Consider the following 23,225-nt stretch of genomic DNA (forward strand, 5'->3'; position numbering starts at 1 on the left):
AATTTAAAACATTTAATCTTTTTTTATTGATTACTTCCTCTTTCATTTTTTACTTGTTGCATTTTTAAAATCATATTTTGATCTATTCAAGAGTATTACTGCTTAATTAATGATGTTTTGGTGTTGGGATTACATATTACTACAATATTGATTACTTTGAAATTAAGAAAAAATGTATACAGTGATAATATTCTCGACCACTATATAATTAATAATAGGAGAGTATATATAATTAATTAGCACAATATAATTAATTGATCTTGATGACATAATGATATTAGTGATTAAGAATATAAGATAAATATACCGGAGTCAATAATTGAAGACACTGATAAGCATAGCTGTGTTAATACTGTTAACACTGAGACTGTCATAACAACAATATTAATGATATATTCATATTGATAGATATGAATGACAGATAACTGTAATACTGATAAATGAGGATATCAGTTACTTTAATATTAACAATGTATTATTATCAGCAATTGGGAATATTAATAAAATTATATTGTATAAAGGAGTATATCACCGATGGCAATAGCATTTCTTCATGATTAGATTTATCAAATAATGATTGATAACGGTTAAAAAGAAACAAATGGAAAATGTGAAATAATTATTTTTGTAATATACTGTTTAAATTTCAATTATTTCTTCATCTTGAAGTAATTTTTTCGTTTAAATACAGATCGTTCAAATTAATTTTTCCTTTATTTCATCTTTTTTTTTTTGCTATTGAGTCCAGTAAGCAAGTTAAAAATTGCAAAACAATAAAACTTATTGAAAGTATTTCTAATAAGTTTTATATTTTATTTGATACTGCTTACTTATTCGATTTTATTACTTTGAAATTAAAAATTTTTTGATTTTTTATTTTGATTTCATTACTTTGATATTAAAAAAAAAATTCAAATAATATCAGCAATGGGATATTGAAATATAAAGTAACTTAATGGAGTTTCAGTACTTTTTTTCCATTCATTTCCTTCTTTTTTTACAATCCAAATAGTTTTAATTGATAGAAGAAACGAAAAGTATTTGATTACTTCTATTTATTGCTATTGATAGAAGTTTAAGTAAATATTATTTATGTATTTCCTTTCTTAATTTAATACTATTTTATAAATTTCTTCCTTTTTCCTAAGCATAAATCATTTATGCATTTCATTTTTTGTTGTCATTCAATTTTTTATTTTATATGGCACTTATTATAAAGTTGTATAATGTACTGTACACATTTTTGTTTATCAAATTTGTTCAAATTTTTTTTTTTTTTTTTTTTTTTTTTTTTTGCAAAATTAAACAGTTAATGAATTTTTGCTGAATTGAATTGAAATTGATTTTCAAATTTTTATTTTTTAATTACTTATAGAAATATAATTTTCTTCAATCGCTTAATTGTTTAGCAATTTTTTTTCTAAATTCAATGACCGATATAGTTAATTATTAATTAGAAATTGAAGCAATGCTACGACTAATTACAATTGAACAATTTGGTATGACAAAAGCAAGCGAAGAACGCGTGGTGAAAATTTCATTAACAAATAATAATGGAATGAAAATTGAATTATTAAATTATGGTGCAATATTAATGAGTGCTTTGGTGCCCGACCGTAATGATATTCTACGAGATATTGTGCTTGGATTTCGAACACTGCAAGGTTTCTTTTTAATTTTTAAAAAGTTGAATTAAGTGGAAAAAAAGAAATGAAACAGAAATTATTTAAAGCTACCTTTTAATAGCCTTTCAATATCATGTGCTATTATTATTTGTTTTATTATTTTTATTATTATATTATTAATTATCATTATTTTGATTTTCTTGTCTAGAAAGTATCCATTTATTTATTACCACTTTTTATATTCTAATATTTCATTGAAAATTTTCATTTTCTAGTTTGTAATTAGCAATAATTAAGCGGAAATAATTAATATTCATGCATTTCTATTAACCAGTTTTGCTAGCAAAAACAAAGGAAATATTTCGTTTAAAATCTCTAATTAAAAAAAAAAAAAGCTAGTTATGACATTAGTAAATAATTTCACAAATTGTTCTATTTTATAACCAATAGCTAATATAAATGGGAGAGAGATGACAGATAAGAGCCAAGTTGAAAGTGAAAAATAGTGACTAATTGTTATTGTAGCAAATAAGATATGTTAGCCTCTTTTTATTTGCTACTTTTGTTTTACTTTTATTTTCTTCAACAATATATAATACATAAATTTAAATTGAATAGGAATTCAAGTTTAATTTATTTCATTCGTTTTCTGATGCTATTAATTTGAACCAAATAATGAATTTTAATTTGAATTATTGTGTTCGTTTATTGGTGATGTAAATTTAAATAGAACAGACAACGAATCTAAATTTAAATTATTACATTTATTTACTTATAATATGAAATATAAATATAAATTTATAGAATATGAATCGGATGCTTACAATATTGGTGCAATAATTGGTCGTGTTGCTGGACATATAAGTAATGGAAAATTTGCAGTGGACAGTCGAGAATATGAACTTGGCCTAAATGCGCCACCACATCATATGAATGGCGGTAGACGAGGAAGTTTATCGAAAGTTAGCATTGAATTTCGGACTTTTTTTCCCAAATAATTTGTAAAAAACTTTTTTTGCTCAAAAACTTGAAGGCATTGAATTCAATAAATTAGAAAGAAAAAGAAAGAAAAGAAGAAAGCGTTACAGCAAATTTTGACAACTCATAGCTAAAAACTAAAAGCTTGGATTGGTTCTTTCTTTTCAAATTTCAAAAATTTTTCATTTTTTTTTTCTCAATTTTTTGACAACTTATAACAAGAACTGAAAATTTGAATTGATTTTTTTGCTTTATTTTCATTTTTCTCATTTTTTGAATTAGAAAAAATATAATAATATTTATAATTGGAGGAATAAATTATAGAAATTATGGAATTATGAATTATTAGATGAAGGAAATGGTGTATGTTTCACATGTATTAGCCATGATGGCGAAGGAGGATATCCAGGACAGGTTAACTTAAATTCATATCAATCTAACGAATGTAATAATTTAAATTAGTTATTTTTTTGGTCGAAATTTATGCTATCAGTAAATTAATGTAATAATTTAAATTTAAATTTATAGCATCAGTAAACAGTTTAATTATTTAAATTTAAATTCATTATTTGATTAATTGCCACATAAAATGTTCGAATAGCAGTTGTATTTCTAACAATTTATCATCCAACAATTGTTAGTTAATCTTTTATCAACAAAAAGGAAAAAGAATAGCTGACCTTTGATCTATTCAAATTAATAATAAAATTACTCTGAACAATGCATATATAATAATTTTATGATATTAATTTATTTAATTACTAATGTTTCTATTTTTTTTTTTCAGTTTTTACTTCTTTTCAGGTGCATTTAGAGGTTACATATATATTAACAAATGAAAATGAAATAATAATTGATTATCGAGCTTCAACTAATAAATCAACAATATTAAACATCGCAAACAATGCTTATTTCAACTTAAATGGCGAGGTATATTTGTCGTGCGCAATTTTATTGCTTTGCAAGAAAGCATTTTAATTTCAAGCTTAATTAGCTTGTAAACAAACAATTGCAAATTGACTTACTGGACGGTGCAGCATTAACAGGTATTAACTGGAATCCAGTACTAACTGAATATCATAAAAGTCAGTGCATTTTCTAATCTAATATATCTAATATATTCTAATATATTTTATAATATTAGCTAATTAACGTTTACTTCACTTATCTTTTATGCATGGTTGTTAGCAAATTAAACATTTTTATTTACGCATTAATAATTTAAATTTTATAACAACATGATGAATTGAAAATACAACATAACAAATTGTACATCAAAAATTAAATTATTAATTGAATGTTATTTAAAATTTCCAGTTAATGTTTAAATTAAATTTATGCTGATTTTTCATATTTGTTGGTCCGCACCCAATACAATAAAAGTTTAAATCACTGCTGATAATTTCCATTTTTTTCTTGATTTAATTTCCAAATTTTTAAAATGGTTTCCTAATTTCTATTCAGTATTTTTAGCAATTAAATCACTAATTAGTCATTAATGCAAAGTTTTGTTTATTTAATTCTTTTTTAGGGAAAGTCGTCATTAAACGATCACATTATACAATTGTGCACTCCAAATTATCTTCCAGCAGATGAGAATGGTTTTGCAACAGGTAATTTCATATGATAATGTTAAAACAAAGTTCAGCTGGAGAATATTTACTTATCTTGAAATTAAACCATAAGTTATTTGAAATTACTTTTGAAAAAAAATAATCCAGCTTTTAATAATAAAGTAATAAGCTAGCTTTAAATAATAAAATGCCTACCTTATAATTTGAAATAATTAAAAACCATTCTATATTATTTTTTTCTTTTCATGAACAATTACGAATGTTAATGATAGTCGATTTAATTTCCTTGTTGAACGTAAAATATCAGATTTATTGGATAATGATAACAATCAGTTAGATTACAATCACGATTTCTGTTTTGAAATAGATGAATTAAATACATCTCGGAAAATTCGACATATTGCCAGGTTTTTGAAATTTTTTTTTTTTAAATTATATTTTGCAACCTTCGTTTTCTTTTTTTTTTCTTTTTTTGCCATAACAGAAAAGAAAGAAAAAGAAAATTCTGTTTAATTACTAAATGGTTTTTTGGATTTTTACAATTTCTCTTTTTGCATTTTTTTTTTTTTTTTGTTTTGCGAGTGTTAATTAATTAGCACTAATTATGCCTATAAGTAATTATAGTGTCGCATCTACTTCAAGTGGCATTAAGATGACAGTTTCTACGACATATCCATGTGTACATGTTAATATGGGTTCCTGGTTGAATAATCTTACCGGTAAAGCGAATCACGTTTACGAACGTTATTCGGCTTTCACGTTACAATGTCGCGGTCTAAGTGATGCAATAAATCAAGTACGTTAATTTTGCAGTATAAATATTCATACAAACAATTAGAAGAAATAATTATATATGGAATAATTATATTAAAAAAGTTATATTAAATTAATTTATTGAAACACTTATCAATGTATAATAATTTCTAATTACTATAGCTTTAATTATTAAGGAAGTATTGTATTACATAATTTTAGAAATATTTTTTAATAAAATTTTATTTTAAGCAAATAATCTTTTACTTCTTTGATTTAAATTATTTAATCTAATTTGTTAATTAAGATTTGACATTTTTTCATGTTACATTTATTTTAACTTTATCTAATGTTAAAATGTTAAAAATAAAAATATACTTCTATTTATCATATAACAGTTTGTTATGTGAAATAAATTTTAACATTCTCACTACCATTATTCTATTATCACTACCATTGTTATCACGATCATTATCACTTAATATTATCACTAATATTATAACTAGAATATCATTGTTACATATTTCAGCCACACTTTCCCACAATTATTTTACGACCGGATGAACTGTACCAACATCTTACTGTTTATCGATTTGGACTTGTTGACGAATAATTTCTACGACCATATTAATTGATCTCATCATTGTTTATTTATCTTATATTCATAGATTATTAATAAAAAATATATGTTCAAAGTTTTACTAAATTTAGTATAAAATTGTAGTTTGAAATGAAAAGTTTAGATCAAAGTATACTTAATTTCGATTTCAGCTACAAGACTGGCAAGAAATTAACTGTCAACTAATTCATTAATTCGATTAAATCAACAAATTAAACAATTTTATAATTATTTTTAAGTCAAAATGCATAAAGAGTATTGTTATCGAAACCGAAATGTGATGTCACTAAATATGCATGCCGGAACCGGAATGATGTGTTGTTTGTTAAAGTTAAGTTGATATAGCGTAGTAATCGTGACATTCAATGCATTGCATTGATACATTAAGCATAGCTAAATTACTAATTCGGCAAACTTGTTGACATTGAGAAGAAAACATGTTATATCATTTGTTCTTTGATCATTTGGATAACTGATTTCAAGTTTTTAATTTTAAAGGATGAAAAAAAAGTTTAGAAATAAATAAAGCAGTTGAAGATTGATTTCCTTATTCAATATTTTCTTCATATTTAATTTCATAACAAGTGAAATATGAAAAAGAAGACACAAAATAAATAATAGAAAAATAAAAGATGAACTGTTTCAAATTTGTTTCCCATCTTTTACAATTGAAATTTAAATATTTTTCAACAAAAAAAAGTAAATCTATTTGAATTAAATTTTTTATCAGTTAATTACTAGAAATTTAATGTTTTTTAAAGAATACTTAAAATGTTCTGCATGAAAAGCAATTTAGGCGAAGTGCGATTTTGCATGCAGAGGAATTTTGCATGCAAGGCAGCAATTGAGCATAAAATCCCATTATTTTTGTTACGACGAATTTTGTTTATACTTTAAAATGAATTGCATCAAATCATTTGTTCTAATAAAAAAAAATTAGAATGATGAAATAAATTGACAAAATGAAGAATTCATATAATTTGAGCTATTTTTTTTAGGATTTTTACAAATGCTAACGCTATGATTTCTTATTTTATATTTACAACTATAATTATTGTTAAAAATTTAATCAAAATAATTTAATTTTATTATTTTGAGTAAATTTTAAGTTATGAAACTAATTTGGATTAATCACGTTGAAATTTATCTATTTATAATATCGTTTATACTAACGCTTGCATTTGAAATATCACAGTAACGTAAAAATCTCGTAATGGATTACTGCTATACGTTCTATCTAACACGTATGTATTCATAATAAAGTGTATATGAAAGAATAATGTACGTAAGTATAAAATTTAATACAACTTTGAATGTAACTTATTAAAAATTTAATACAACTTTGAATGTAACATATGAATGTAACTTATTAAAAATTTAATACAACTTTGAATGTAACTTATTAACTTTTTTTTTTAATACAATTGCTAGGCAAAGACATATACATTTAGGTACAAAATCATGACAATCAATCACACAGGCATTGGTCGAGCATGGAACTGAACTTTCTTACGAATCACAGCAGCAATTTGTGCAATTCCTTGGTTTTCAGCATCTCGTCCGAGTACAATCAGCGGATTTTGAAGTTTCACTTCTTTCCCTTCAATAATGTGATAGCCAATATGAAGTAAAGCCTGGAAAAGAAAAATATTCAATTGCTTACTTTATTCTACTTAAGTTGTAAGTGTTTAAGTCATGAGTGTAAATGTCCCATTATAGCTTTTTTTTTTTTTTTCAAAGATACAAATTCTGGTAGTGAGATAGTATAGAATTTAATACAACTTTGAATGTAACTTATACTCTTGAACTCATTTATTTGGAAAAAAGGAACACTTTTTTGTTTTCCCATTTTAAGCTACCAATTCGTTGTCTTACAAGTATACCAGCTGACTCTAAAGTCCCCTGTAATTCAATCATTGCCCATTCCGCGATGCCATCTCTGAAAAAAAAAGTTCTATTCTTGTTCCATTCATCTTTTATCTGTTTATTCTATTATAATTACTTTAGTCAACGTAAAAAAATTTGTACTATCACATTATTCGTGTAAAAAGATTTATTTTTGCTCATTATGCTTTAGCGGGAAATAAGTCATAGGCTGTCAGTATTGCAAACATGCTCCCTTGGAGAACGGTGAGCTGAGTTTTCCGCTCCCCTCTCCTCCTTCTCTCCCCTTTCTCCCCTCTTCTTCCCTCCCTCTCCTGTCTTCTTACTCCTGCTTCTCCCTCTTCTCCTCTCCCTCCCTCCTGTCCTCTTACTCCTCCTACATCGCCCTCTTATCCTTCCTCTTCCTCTTTCCTTCTTCTCATCCCTCCCCTCTTCTCCTCTTTCTTGCCCTCTCTGTCTCTTCCCTCTCCCTCCTCGTCTCTCACTCTTTCCTCTCCCTCTTTGCCTTCTCTCCCTTCTCTTTCTTCGCTACTCCCTTTTGTCCTCTCTCTCCTGTCTCTCTATCTGTCCCCTCTCCCTTTTCTATCCTCCCTGCCTCCTGTCCTCTCTCCCTCCTCTTCCTCACAAGGGAGAGGGAGAGGCGGGAGTAAGAGGACAGGAGAGAGCGGAGAAAGGAGAGGAGGGGAGAAAGAAAAGAGGGGGAAGGGGAGGGCAGGAGAGAGGACAGGAGGGAGAGGGGAGAAGAGGGAGTGAGACGAGGAGGGAGAGAGGACAGGAGGCAGGGAGGGTAGAAAAGGGAGAGGGGACAGATAGAGAAACAGGAGAGAGAGGACAAAAGGGGAGTAGCGAAGAAAGAGAAGGGAGAGAAGGCAAAGAGGGAGAGGAAAGAGTGAGAGACGAGGAGGGAGAGAGAAGAGACAGAGAGGGCAAGAAAGAGGAGAAGAGGGGAGGGATGAGAAGAAGGAAAGAGGAAGAGGAAGGATAAGAGGGCGATGTAGGAGGAGTAAGAGGACAGGAGGGAGGGAGAGGAGAAGAGGGAGAAGCAGGAGTAAGAAGACAGGAGAGGGAGGGAAGAAGAGGGGAGAAAGGGGAGAGAAGGAGGAGAGGGGAGCGGAAAACTCAGCTCACCGTTCTCCAAGGGAGCATGTTTGCAATACTGACAGCCTATGACTTATTTCCAGCTAAAGCATAATGAGCAAAAATAAATCTTTTTACACGAATGTGATAATGTGATAGTACAAATTTTTTTACGTTGACTAAAGTAATTATAATAGAATAAACAGATAAAAGATGAATGGAACAAGAATAGAACTTTTTTTTTCAGAGATGGCATCGCGGAATGGGCAATGATTGAATTACAGGGGACTTTAGAGTCAGCTGGTATACTTGTAAGACAACGAATTGGTAGCTTAAAATGGGAAAACAAAAAAGTGTTCCTTTTTTCCAAATAAATGAGTTCAAGAGTATAAGTTACATTCAAAGTTGTATTAAATTCTATACTATCTCACTACCAGAATTTGTATCTTTGAAAAAAAAAAAAAAAAAGCTATAATGGGACATTTACACTCATGACTTAAACACTTACAACTTAAGTAGAATAAAGTAAGCAATTGAATATTTTTCTTTTCCAGGCTTTACTTCATATTGGCTATCACATCATCGAAGGGAAAGAAGTGAAACTTCAAAATCCGCTGATTGTACTTGGACGAGATGAATCTTTGATCAATGAAAACAGGACATCAACAGTAGAAGCAATGCAAACCTCTTTCGATCCTAAAATGAATAGTGTTATTCAGAACGTTCGATCAAAAACTGCCGATAATTTTAAGGTTGGATTTTATAGTTCTGTTAAATTTGTAAAACATCTGGGCTTTTGATAAAAAATCATTGTTCAGGGGGGAAATTTAAAATAACCTTTTCAAATGCTATAGTGATATGTTGATTTTCAATATCAATTTATATTCTTTATTTTTTTTTAAATTTTTCAGAAACAAAAAAAAAGATTTTGGAGCTCGAATGTTTTTCACAGCACTGATTTGCCAATTCCATAGTTACTATTTGATTTTTTGCAAACTTTTACAGGTATATCGAAAATGTGTTAATGGTAAGGGATCCTACCATTGCTGGTAGCTACCGCTATGTTTTAAATCGATTACAATCATCTTTAATAGGTAAAGCAGGAGAATAATGCGTTGGTATTATTTGCTAGATATAAAAAGTTAGCAAGTGTGCGTGGTGAACTAAAATAAATTTTGTACAAATCTTGTCAGGTTTTGTAATTTCTATGTCATATTTTATTTTGTTCTAAAAACAGTAATGATATGTCAAAGATATCACTGTAACAAAGCAGTCCTGATCTATTGCTTTCGTTCTGGCTTTCCAGGTTTAAGCGTTGTATTTCCGTAAATAGGATTCTCTCATTCTCCTACATAAAGTTTATATATTTTTTGGGATAGTATGCGGGTTGAGATCCAGTCGGCCAAAAAATGTGTTAATTAACAATATGCTTGCCGTCTAAGTTTGAAACAATTTTCTTTATCATCGACAAGAATATTTTGAAAGACATTTTTTAATCGAATGTCTCAAAAAGTATATTTTATGTATGATTTTTTTACAGTCTGTATAAAAGGTAGGCAAAAATTTATGTGTGATTTCACTTTATTATATACTGAGGAAGTTTGGTACAGCAGAGAAACCAAATATAGAAGAAAATCAAGAAAACATCAAATAGAGAATACCCTTTCTAAATTATGATCGCATTTCAGTTTTCTGTTCGTAACGTATATACGTCATTAGTTGCGAACATATTTTTAATATTTTACAATATTTAAATGTAATATTTTCAAGAATTCATACTGAATAAAAGCCAAGAAAAAAAAATAAAATGAAAAAAATGAATTTTTATCAGTTAATAATTAAATATAATAAAAATTATAATTTTAAAAGATTTCTTTTTGTTTTTATATATTGGAAACACAGCAAATTGCAATATTAAATTTTGATGGAACAGAAATTAAAAAAAAAAAAAGAGAAAAACATTGTATTTCATAAATTGGATTAATTTTGATTCCCATCTCAGATCAATAATTTTTTGTTTTTCATTCAATTTTGTTTAATATATTTTTGTAATTTAGGTAGTTTAAATTTTGTAATTTAATATCATTATTTTACTTATCATAATAAAAAAATTAGTTTGTGCGAATGGCAAAGTGCACTCAATGCAATCATCAAAAGAATTTAAAAGGAATTCATAGAATATTTGTAACAAATTAATATATTTATTATACGAAATAAATTCAACACAAAATCAATTAAAATTAGCCAGCACAAACTTTTACTTAGAAAAATTTGTCATAGAATCATAGAAAACATTTTAGACATTTTCACTTACTCTAAATAAATTTATAATTTCATTTAAAAAATATTTTGTTGAATAGGAATGAAATTAAATGAAAGAAAAAAAGAAAAACAAAGGAGTTTGACGAAATAATTTCCTCCTTCTTAAATCTAATTATTCAGATAAATTTGAAAGTAATACCTCAAGATTAAGTCATAATCAAATAAATGCCAAATTTTTATTTTTAGTTTTATTATTTTTATTACTTTTCATCACTTTTAATTTCATATCGTCGATAATAGCATTAATTTGATTGCTGTCAAATTTTAATAAATATTTAATTAAATTAAGCTCAATGAACCAACAAAAACAACAACAATAAATTTATTGTTCATATCGAAAAGTTTTTCATTCGGATTTTTTGCGTAAGTTAAGCGGAACTTTCCTTACGTGGGATTTGTTTCAAATTGCCTCTTTTACGATTAAGTTGTTTCACATTAACAATGACAAGTATTACTGACAGAATTGTAAATATCGCTGAAATAATAATAATTTGTAGATTTACTCAAAGAAGATCATTGGTGTTTTGTAGGTTGTGAAAATTTAAATTATGTTTTAATCAGACTCCTTTATTCTTTCCCTCCTCTAAATTCTCTACTAATATTCAAATTGTAAATTTATGTTTTAACGGTAATGGAAAATCAAATTATCGCTGCAACCTGTGTATTAGTAAATTATGTGCAAATCAAATTTTTAAAGCAAGTCAAAATCTTTAAAATTAACCAAGAATAATAACTGCCCATGTTGTTGTCATTGGATCATCTTTTTCTAGCCTGAAATTCTACTTACTTTACAGTCAGAGTTATCAGTATGCTTTACTATATAATATTTATAATAAACTTAAGACTAATGCATCGAAAAGAATATTTGGAGAAAAAAAAAAAGAAATGAGCAAATAGTAAATAAGCCAATTTTTTGATACTTTGTAAATTTAAGTATAATTTTGAAATATGCATCGCTACCATCTTCAGCCATAGTTGCCATTCCAACATACGGCCATCGCGTATCATCCTTATGAGCGCCTTAAAATTGAAATCGATAATTATACTTATATGTATCCATATCTTTCATTAAAAAAAACATGTAATTACCACAACGGAAAGTAATCAAATATAAGTTAATTTGCAGTATATACGTGAATTTATACATGAATAGCAAATTTATAAGCAATGTGCTATGAATTCCCTCCGTAGATATTTCCTTTTACTAAAGAAACTTGCCTTTATGTTCTTGTAAATTGCGATCTGTTCTGGTAGTCGCATGGAACACCCTGCTTCAGGTGTATCTCAACCAAGAGTTAGACAGGTGTGCGTCTAAGAAATTATTAGCTTTATGTGTAAAGGACAGTTCTAAACTTGGTAGAAGCTCATCTAAGAGGATACCTCACACAGACGAACCTAGAATTTCGCCATCTCGGAGTTTTCTAGAGAATTAGTAATAACATAAAATAAGGTTGTATTCTCGCATGAGTCATATTGCATTATTTTCAATACATTTCTGCGAAGAGTAATGGCAGAACTCAATGAGGGAATCGTATCACGAGGGTATCGTAGCACGGAAGTGTATCGTATCACGAAGGTATCGTAGCACGAAGTGTCGTATCACGGAAGCCTATTCGATTTCAGATGATTCAAAAAACATATCAAAACTCTGCATCATCTTTTCCGAGAGCTACTAATTACTTACCACGAATTAGTTAGTACATATGTGTATAAATTAGCATACCAATAATCAATAAGCTTTTTTTATTTGGTGCAATAGCAACACGTTGTAATGAGCATGATAACTGATAGTTATAATCAGGTACTTGATAAGATCCTGATTTCCAAATCACCTAAAATAGATTTCTAAATCACCTGAAATACTTAACGCATACTACAATTTTTATTTATAATTTGTTTTTGTTTAATATGTAATAAATAATGAAAAAAAAAAAAAAAAAAAAAAAAAACGAAGCTGTAATAGTACAATAATTTACATATGATTATTTTAGATTGATATTTATTAAAGTATGAAATAAGTACTAGTTAAATACTTTGATAATTGTTCCAAAAATTGTTTCATTAATATTAATCAAATAATTATATCCAGATTTCAATGAACCATAATTTTCAAGAGCATTTATATAAATTTCTTCATTGAATAATTCCGTACTACATCCATCAAATTCGCTCTTCGATGATTGTGCAAATTTCAATGGACGCATTTTCCCAGTAGAAATTCGTACCTATAAGTTATTTTGATACAAAAAATTTATAAATTTATTCAGAACTATTTCTTGAAAATTTTCTTCCCCCCAAAAAAATTAAGAGCTTACTTTCTTACAATGTCATAAATATATGCTTGACTTAGACAATATTATTTGCTTAATGATAAATTTAATTTATCAGTTAAATAGCATTTTTAAAATAGTTGTTATTGTTTTATAAATATTAATTTAGCCAAATTTAGCAAAAACATGAACAGAAGAAAGTCCACTTTTTGTGCATCTTGGCGACATTTCTCGAGAATATTACAATCTAATTTTTGTGCTAGCTCATCACAACTTTCTGATTCCACAAATAATCCTAGTCGACCTTTCATTTTTTGTATTGCATCATTTTTTCCAATCATCTGCATTAGTCAGTATTATTTGTTGAAATTTTTTTTCTACAAAATAATAAAAGTTTCATGCTTGATAATTGTTTAAAAGATTTGCTTAATTCATTTAGCAATTAAGCAAAAAAAAAAAAAAAAAATTTGGAATTAAAATGTTAACTAAATTTTTTTTAAATTATAATCGCTATCATAATTTTTTTAAAAAAAATCAATTATAATAACAACTACAATTAGTGCTGTTTCATCCTGCTTATATCAACATTTTGCTAACAATAAAAGATTATAGTTAACAAAATGAAGAAAATAATTAAAATTTTTTCAAAAAAACTATAAAATTTAAAAATTAAAAAATAGTAACAATTCAATTAGTCTCGAATTTTTTTCCTGAATAATTATAAAAACTCTCATTTTCTCTTCCTGAATTTCACATTATTTCATTCCGATTTAAATTAGCTATTATATTTCATTTAAATTACTATCTATCAAGTTTCTATTTAGTATTAAGCGATATTTAGAAACACAATACCTTATCAATGAGATGCTGTCGTAATTTTCTCCAGTAAGCATCAGTGATCATTAAGGTAGAATGAATGGGAATACCTGTGGTGAAGTATGGATCTGAACTAAGGTATTTATCAAATGTCATTATCACTTCTTCCATGTATTTTTCATCTACTGAAACATTGAGTGACAATGTTACCTGTAATAATTTAATAATTATTGTTTTATAATATATAAATTTCATCAAGGATTTAATCAAAATTACCTATCTAAATATTTAAGCAATTAATTTTTTAATTTCAACAGACACATTCATTTATCTTCTCTCTGCTCATTTTACTATTTCAAATTTTTTAAATCCTTCTTTATTCTAATACAATATGTTTTAAGATTCGTTTTATTAGTTTGCTTTACTATTTTTAGCCTCCTACTTTTATTGTCCATGCAACACTTACATAAATTAATTTACAAAATTAAAGTATCAATCAAAAAATATTGAATTATAACATTAGAATTATAATCACTTCACCCTTAAAATCAATTATTTAAAAATAAGGCATAAACTGAAGCAATTTGAATCATAAAATTCAAAATCAATTGCATAGTCTAAGAAAACATCAAACTAAGTGAATGAATTAAATCAATTAAATTACATAAAGAAATCAAAGTAACGAACATTGATTTAAGCAAATGTAATAAACAGATAAATTCTTTGCGCATAAATTAATTTACAAATTTAGGATTAGTTGTTTGTGTTAAAAAATGAAATGATTACTTTTTTTAATGGATCGATTTTAAATAATGATAGATATGCTAAGCGAGAACGATAACTTTCTAACTTTCTGCTGCAAAAAGAGAAAAGGAAACAAATAGGAAATAGAAAAGTAAAATAAATATTTATACTGAAGCAATTATTTTTCACTTTAATTTCTTGCTTTAAAATAAATATATTCTAAATTTATGTTCCTATTTTAGGCATTTTGAAACCCAAATAAGCAATCTCAGCATTCCATAATTTTTATATTCTTGTTATCAAAGAGAACCAAAGGTTAAAGGTTATAGAGATCAGCTAAAGAAATATTAATGACTGAGTCACAATGATTATTAATCAATAAAAAATCGAACTATTTAGATAAATTTTTTTTAAGTAAAAAAACTTTTAAAATAATAACTTTTTCTAATTAACTATTTGTTTATTAATTTTTTTCTGGATGAAGAGAGAGTAATCAAGATTAGATGAATAAATTATAAATACCATTCATCTTTGTAGAGAGCAAATTCTCGACGACAAACACTTGCTGTACAACAGCATGCCGTGCAACATGACCATTGCTCATAACCGATATCAATTTTCAAATTATATTCCAATTTTAGGATAGGATGAAAATTTGTTGGTATCGATTGATAATCACGAATACGATAACGATAATCTAATTTACCAGAATCATCTTGGCGACGCTAACAAAATTTTATAATTAATTAATCTTGTCCTATACTTTACTTTACATTATTCTATTATATATATATATATATATATATATATTCAACAACTTTTTTTTTTTCACCAAATCTAAATTTATCACTTCGACTAGTGCATACATTTAGCCTAAACAGATGAAATTAGATAACAATTAATATAGCAAAATTATTTGGATTAATTAACAAAGTGATAGATATTTTAATATTGATATATCGGATAAGTATGGTATTAATAAACTAATTAAAAAATTTTTTGTCTGAAATCGTTAAACTTTTTAAGCTAATGGCTTTTCTTTTCATATTACTAATTAATAAAATTTGCATTAACCTCTTGAAAAGAATGATATTTTGTTGTGCATTCTTGTTTATGCTCATCAGAAAAATGTATACTGAATAGGCATTCCGGTTTTTCATCAACCGGATCTTCCACAAGCGTGTCTACGTTAACTATGACATCCGTTTCAATCAATGTACCATCAACTTGCTAAATTACAAAAATTAATTATAAAATTAGAGAAAAAATTTCATTCAAATTTTATAACAAAATAAAAAATAATTTGATTTTTAAAAATTTTTCAAATAATTAAGCGATAAATGATAATTTAATAAAATTGTACTTAATTTAACTGAAGGTTGCAAAATTAAAACCTGTGCACAAACAATACTCATACTATTGAAATGTGGATAGTATTGTCGAAGACGTCCCGGATCCGGATTGATTCGTAAACGACCATCAGGAATTGGTATTGCTACTTCAAAATCATCCCTTTAAAGCGATTTTAAATCTTTCATTAGTTGAATTATTTTTTAAATATAACATTTTTTTTTATATCAATGTAATACTAGTTTTGATTTACCCACTGGCAACCAATCGATTCCACCAACGATCAGCAAGAAATGGTCCACGGAATGTTGTTCGTCTCTCTTCAAAATTCGGATCCGTAAATTCTACAAATTCATTTGTTGAATGAAAAATTAATTAGTACTATAAAAATTTATAGCTAATTTTTTAATTTGAGAAAGAATTCAATTGTACAACCCATTGATAATGAACCAAATTATAGTTTATTGATATTGATAATCCAATTATATAACTTACTGATAACAATTTCAACTACAACTTATTAATAATAAATCGAACTACACAACTCACTGATAATAAATTAGTCAATCCCAATTATAACTGATATAAATTAAGATATTTTCTAAATTAATAGCTGAAGCAAAAAAAAAAAAAGTTGTCAACATATTTGAAAAAGAACTGTTAATAACTGTTAAAATTTAAATTTCAGAAATTTCTACTTAAGCTAGAAAGAATGAAAGAAAATAAATAATTGAAATGTATATAATACTAACTTTTAGTTGCAAAATTATATAAAAATGCAGCAAATGGTATTCGATGATATTGTCGTTTTTTCAATATTTTTTTCCTTTTAATTATTTTTATTTTAGTTGTTGTCGAATAATTGGTGACAGTTTGAGTGGTTGTCATATTGGTTCTGTTGACAAATAATGTTGAAATTGTTGAAGGATGTTTTGTAGTTTGTAATCGTTGATTATTATCATTATCATTGATATCTTTATATTCATCTTCATTTTGTATGTCAGTTTCATAGGCGGAAAAGGCTTCGACACGTTTATCAAGCGGAATTGACGCGAAAACATCTCTACAAAGAAAAATAATGCGTAAACAAAGCTTTGACATTTGCGAAAATGTAAATTATTTCGGAAACTCACAACAAAAGGAAAAAATTGTTTAGGAAAAAAAATCTTATGAACTTAATAATTTTATAAAATTCAAAAGCGATATTTGAAAGAATTAAAATATTATTATATGTTATAAGCTTTAACTGTCCGTTTTTAAAATTTCCTCTACAATAAATTATTTTATATGCAATGAAATTTTAGTAGAAATTTAAATTAATTAAAAATTGATGTAAATCTTAATTTATGTCAAAATTAAAACCTTCGTGGAAGCATATAAAAGGTATTAACAATATTGGCTGATGGTAGTTTCTTCAAGCAAGTAAAACATGGTATCTGTAAATAAATAAACAACTTATCATTTAAATCTAAAATTTATTAACTTCAATTTAATAAGTCTAAAACTTTTAACTTATGGCTTTAAAAATGAAAATTTGATATTAATTTCTGTTTGAAAAAAGAAGTTTTCAGTCAAACAGAATGATCATTAATCGATTATGTTAACCTAAATACTTAAAATTTAAAAGATTTTAAAATAAATGACTATTTTAAATGATGTTTTTGCTAATACCCCGCGATTGCTTTATTCTAGCAATTTATCCCGGTATTTCCTTAACAATATGAAATGCTCGCAGTATATTTTACACCGATAATTGTTATTTAGTTGCGGAAAAAAATCCAATTAAAAAAGAAGATTGGAAAAGTTTACTTCAAAAGGCATATTTCTTTCATGCATTAATGAAATGATCCGTTGATTGCCAAATACAAACGGTGCATTCTCTTTGTGGCAACTTGAAAAATTAAAATTAAAAATTTTTTAAAAAAATTTAGTAAAATCAGGTTATCCAAATTAGTTTACTTTTTAGATACAAAATTCAAATTAAATTTTACTTATAACATGATAGTATTTGGTTAAAGTCTATATTTAAAGAAAATTTAGCAAGCAAAATATATCAGTCAAATTGATAAAAATATGCCAAATTTTTCTTTGATTTCTTTTATTTCAAATTACACTTTGATTATAACATAATCAAAATTTTTTAAATAAAATTTATCGAACAAAATTATTTACATTAATTAATTTGAGTAAACGATGGAATTTGCTCGACATAATTAAATTAAATTACATTTTAAATGATATTTTAATTACATTTAGTTTATCCACTGGTTAAAAGAAATAAAGAAAGAAGTAAAATTTGCTTCAAAATTATTTTAAAAGAAAAATTTTAAAGCTTAAAGACTAAAACTATTGCATGTAAATTTTGGAAATTTAAAAACAAAAATCACAATTTTTGTACTTTTTTTTGTTTTTTCTTTCTTTTTTTTGGATAAATCTAATGAAAGCTGAAATATATAAATTAATTAATTAAAATATATAATAAATTTTTAAAAATTAACTTACTCATTACCTAGATGGACAAGATTTCTAAAGTATAATCGCTTATGAATGATATAGCCTGCACGTTGTTGCTCATTTGCTAAAACTTCCTTATATTGCTAAAATTTTAAACTTATGTTAAAATTTCTTATCGCAATTTAAAATTTAAATTGGTTAGTACTAATTGAAAATGTCTTAATTTTATTTCCATTCATTGACATAACCATCAATAATTTATTACAGATCAATGTTAACGTATGTTATTTACATTTTTCATCGAAATCACAAAATCAATGATATTTTGTGTTTCATATTTGATAAGAAAAAAAAAGAAAGAAAAAATTTTTATATTTTACAAAAAAAAGTACAAACGTTGATGTAATCTGGCATTATGGTAATTTTATCTTTTATAGGAATGGAAAAGTTCTGAATTGCTTGATTAATTCGAAATAATCCGAGTGGCATTGATGTTTCGTAGTAATCTGGGAAACTACTGAAATTTTCTGTAATTATTAAACTTTCTGTAATTATATAATTAATTTTTATAACTTTTTTTTTTAGTATTTTATCAATTATAATTACTGAAAACTTTTTTTTTTCTTTTTTGTTAGGGGTTTAATTGGCATTAAGTAAAGTGATAACTTTTAGGCTAACCTAGAAATCAGTTTTGATTTATCAAAATGTTTCAAATGAAATCCATTTAATACTGAAGACATAATTTATCAGTTCATTTACATGTTTCAGATCAGATCAATAAAGCTAGTGATCAATACATAACCTATCGATATATTCTAGAACGGGTTAACATATTAGCTAATGAATAACCCTTATCATCCTAATCAGTTTGACTCTATCAGTCTAATGTCCATCATACTGGCCAGTATTGACCACTTAACAAGAAAGAGACTTAATTAATGATTTGCTTACAGTTCAGAGAAATCAATTGTTGCGGTAGGATCATTAGCTCTTTCATCAGCTGGAAAGCAGTCGAGCAGGTATTGGCGAATCATTGTTGTCATCAATATATCGGACTTGAACCATGGTAGCAAGTCTTCAATCAATTATGATTAAAATATCGATTATCGATTATTGAATTTAATAGATACATTATTATTATTATTATTATTATTATTATTATTATTATTATTATTATTATTATTATTATTATTATTATTATTATTAATTATTATTATTATTATTATTATTATTATTATTATTATTATTATTATTATTATTATTATTATTATTATTATTATTATTATTATTATTATTATTATTATTATTATTATTATTATTATTATTATTATTATTATTATTATTATTATTATTATTATTATTATTATTATTATTATTATTATTATTATTATTATTATTATTATTATTATTATTATTATTATTATTATTATTATTATTATTATTATTATTATTATTATTATTATTATTATTATTATTATTATTATTATTATTATTATTATTATTATTATTATTATTATTATTATTATTATTATTATTATTATTATTATTATTATTATTATTATTATATATATTATTATTATTATTATTATTATTATTATTATTATTATTATTATTATTATTATTTATTATTATTATTATTATTATTATTATTATTATTATTATTATTATTATTATTATTATTATTATTATATTATTATTATTATTATTATTATTATTATTATTATTATTATTATTATTATTATTATTATTATTATTATTATTATTATTATTATTATTATTATTATTATTATTATTATTATTATTATTATTATTATTATTATTATTATTATTATTATTATTATTATTATTATTATTATTATTATTATTATTATTATTATTATTATTATTATTATTATTATTATTATTATTATTATTATTATTATTTATTATTATTATTATTATTATTATTATTATTATTATTATTATTATTATTATTTATTATTATTATTATTATTATTATTATTATTATTATTATTTATTATTATTATTATTATTATTATTATTATTATTATTATTATTATTATTATTATTATTATTATTATTATTATTATTATTATTATTATTATTATTATTATTATTATTATTATTATTATTATTATTATTATTATTATTATTATTATTATTATTATTATTATTATTATTATATTATTATTATTATTATTATTATTATTATTATTATTATTATTATTATTATTATTATTATTATTATTATTATTATTATTATTATTATTATTATATTATTATTATTATTATTATTATTATTATTATTATTATTATTATTATTATTATTATTATTATTATTATTATTATTATTATTATTATTATTATTATTTTTTTTTATATTATTATTATTATTATTATTATTATTATTATTATTATTATTATTATTATTATTATTATTATTATTATTATTATTATTATTATTATTATTATTATTATTATTATTATTATTATTATTATTATTATTATTATTATTATTATTATTATTATTATTATTATTATTATTATTATTATTATTATTATTATTATTATTATTATTATTATTATTATTATTATTATTATTATTATTATTATTATTATTATTATTATTATTATTATTATTATTATTATTATTATTATTATTATTATTATTATTATTATTATTATTATTATTATTATTATTATTATTATTATTATTATTATTATTATTATTATTATTATTATTATTATTATTATTATTATTATTATTATTATTATTATTATTATTATTATTATTATTATTATTATTATTATTATTATTATTATTATTATTATTATTATTATTATTATTATTATTATTATTATTATTATTATTATTATTATTATTATTATTATTATTATTATTATTATTATTATTATTATTATTATTATTATTATTATTATTATTATTATTATTATTATTATTATTATTATTATTATTATTATTATTATTATTATTATTATTATTATTATTATTATTATTATTATTATTATTATTATTATTATTATTATTATTATTATTATTATTATTATTATTATTATTATTATTATTATTATTATTATTATTATTATTATTATTATTATTATTATTATTATTATTATTATTATTATTATTATTATTATTATTATTATTATTATTATTATTATTATTATTATTATTATTATTATTATTATTATTATTATTATTATTATTATTATTATTATTATTATTATTATTATTATTATTATTATTATTATTATTATTATTATTATTATTATTATTATTATTATTATTATTATTATTATTATTATTATTATTATTATTATTATTATTATTATTATTATTATTATTATTATTATTATTATTATTATTATTATTATTATTATTATTATTATTATTATTATTATTATTATTATTATTATTATTATTATTATTATTATTATTATTATTATTATTATTATATCAATGATTTAATATAACAGATATGTTAGTGTGTATTCAATGAATAACTAATATATCAAATAATGCTGCTTACAATTTCATCTTACTTTAATCTAAGGTATTTAATTTATGCTTTAATTTAATATATTTCCATTTCAAGTAAGCATTTGATATAAATACTGAATTTCAGATTTACCATAAAGTGTAAATTTTTTGATTTATACCTAATATTTAATAAATAATTTCAATTTAGCAAAATTGATACCTTTAAATTTGCGGTAATAGCCTTGTTGTTGTTGTAAATAAGTTTCAAAGCTACATTTTTGCAAATAATCCTCTTCATTTTTGAACCAACTAATTGCAAATAATTTCCTGAAATCAATAAATGATTACTAATTCAAAGTTAAAAATTTTCAAATTAATTTTATAAATTATTTTTAATAAACAATTTGCAAATATTATCACAAATTCATCTACCGTATATTTTTCTACGATTATAATCAAATAAATTATTCACAATAAAATAATTACATTTTTTATTTTTTATTTTTTTGGTTAAAGCAAACTTAATTTTTTCTACCAAAAACTTTTATCACTTAAACGTTATTTGATTCATTTGAGAAAGAAATTAATTTTTATACCAATTTTCTTTTTTTTTTTTTGTCCATTTGTAAATATTTTTCTTTGGCAAAAAAAATAAGCAAAGTTTTGAGAGAAATAAATAAAATTAAAATAATTTCTAAAAATTAGATCAAACTTGATGCAAAATTTTACCGATTAAATTGACAAAAAATGAAAGTAACAATAATGACAGCCGCACGATTCATTGGATTTTTTGCAATTTGTTTATTATCAAATTATTTGTCCCTTTTTTCAATATATTATTTAGAAATATTTATGCAAATTTCTTTGAGTTTTATAAAACTTTGTCTTTTTTTTGCAAAATTTTTTATTTAATTCAAATTTATTTACTATCACTTTTTTTTCTATTCGATATTGTAAAAAATTTTGTTCGAATTTGATTGCTACCATTTCAATGATTTGTTTCTCTATTTTATCTATTTGCAAATTTTAATTTAATTAAATTTGTTTTAAACTTCTATATTTAATTAATTAACAGTTCATTAAGCGTATTAATTAGTGCTATTAATTATTTCAAATATACCATGCAAAATATGTTTTCCCGCAATAATCTTAGCATAAATTTTAGATTATCAATCATAAATTTCATTCTTTTACATTAGCCATTAATTATTAGTTCTATATTTAATTTCGTTTTATTTAATTTCATTGTATAAATAA

The 23,225-nt window shown here is 23.3% G+C and overlaps 5 protein-coding genes across 5 annotated transcripts; 2 read left to right on the forward strand and 3 right to left on the reverse strand.

Annotated features, from left to right (window-relative positions):
- Positions 1-1,468: 1,468 nt before the first annotated feature.
- Bm1861 (Aldose 1-epimerase family protein) lies at positions 1,469-5,543 on the forward strand (the record flags this gene model as incomplete). Its single annotated transcript, XM_001896829.2, has 8 exons — positions 1,469-1,664; positions 2,430-2,587; positions 2,928-3,017; positions 3,408-3,533; positions 4,135-4,216; positions 4,485-4,584; positions 4,802-4,973; positions 5,460-5,543. The coding sequence occupies 8 exons, from the start codon at positions 1,469-1,471 to the stop codon at positions 5,541-5,543; spliced, it is 1,008 nt and encodes a 335-aa protein (XP_001896864.2).
- A 1,478-nt stretch (positions 5,544-7,021) lies between these two features.
- Bm5916 (Uncharacterized protein) lies at positions 7,022-7,466 on the reverse strand (the record flags this gene model as incomplete). Its single annotated transcript, XM_001896830.1, has 2 exons — positions 7,022-7,183; positions 7,383-7,466. 2 exons carry the CDS (start codon positions 7,464-7,466, stop codon positions 7,022-7,024), a joined length of 246 nt encoding a protein of 81 aa, XP_001896865.1.
- A 1,313-nt stretch (positions 7,467-8,779) lies between these two features.
- On the forward strand, positions 8,780-9,563 carry Bm10866 (Uncharacterized protein; the record flags this gene model as incomplete). The annotated part of the gene is made up of 3 exons (XM_001896831.2): positions 8,780-8,863; positions 9,065-9,262; positions 9,516-9,563. 3 exons carry the CDS (start codon positions 8,780-8,782, stop codon positions 9,561-9,563), a joined length of 330 nt encoding a protein of 109 aa, XP_001896866.1.
- A 1,637-nt stretch (positions 9,564-11,200) lies between these two features.
- Bm10865 (Uncharacterized protein) lies at positions 11,201-17,113 on the reverse strand (the record flags this gene model as incomplete). The annotated part of the gene is made up of 13 exons (XM_001896833.2): positions 11,201-11,307; positions 11,554-11,603; positions 11,753-11,852; positions 12,556-12,664; positions 12,866-13,057; positions 13,309-13,443; positions 13,955-14,128; positions 14,705-14,774; positions 15,185-15,387; positions 15,737-15,892; positions 16,057-16,174; positions 16,266-16,356; positions 16,765-17,113. The coding sequence occupies 13 exons, from the start codon at positions 17,111-17,113 to the stop codon at positions 11,201-11,203; spliced, it is 1,854 nt and encodes a 617-aa protein (XP_001896868.2).
- A 1,397-nt stretch (positions 17,114-18,510) lies between these two features.
- On the reverse strand, positions 18,511-22,750 carry Bm18175 (Uncharacterized protein; the record flags this gene model as incomplete). Its single annotated transcript, XM_043081541.1, has 5 exons — positions 18,511-18,609; positions 18,863-18,983; positions 19,418-19,541; positions 22,189-22,295; positions 22,698-22,750. The coding sequence occupies 5 exons, from the start codon at positions 22,748-22,750 to the stop codon at positions 18,511-18,513; spliced, it is 504 nt and encodes a 167-aa protein (XP_042937475.1).
- Positions 22,751-23,225: the final 475 nt, after the last annotated feature.

This window comes from Brugia malayi (assembly GCF_000002995.4).
Source record: "Brugia malayi strain FR3 genome assembly, contig: Bm_v4_Chr4_scaffold_001, whole genome shotgun sequence".
In the NCBI taxonomy this organism is placed as follows: domain Eukaryota; kingdom Metazoa; phylum Nematoda; class Chromadorea; order Rhabditida; family Onchocercidae; genus Brugia; species Brugia malayi.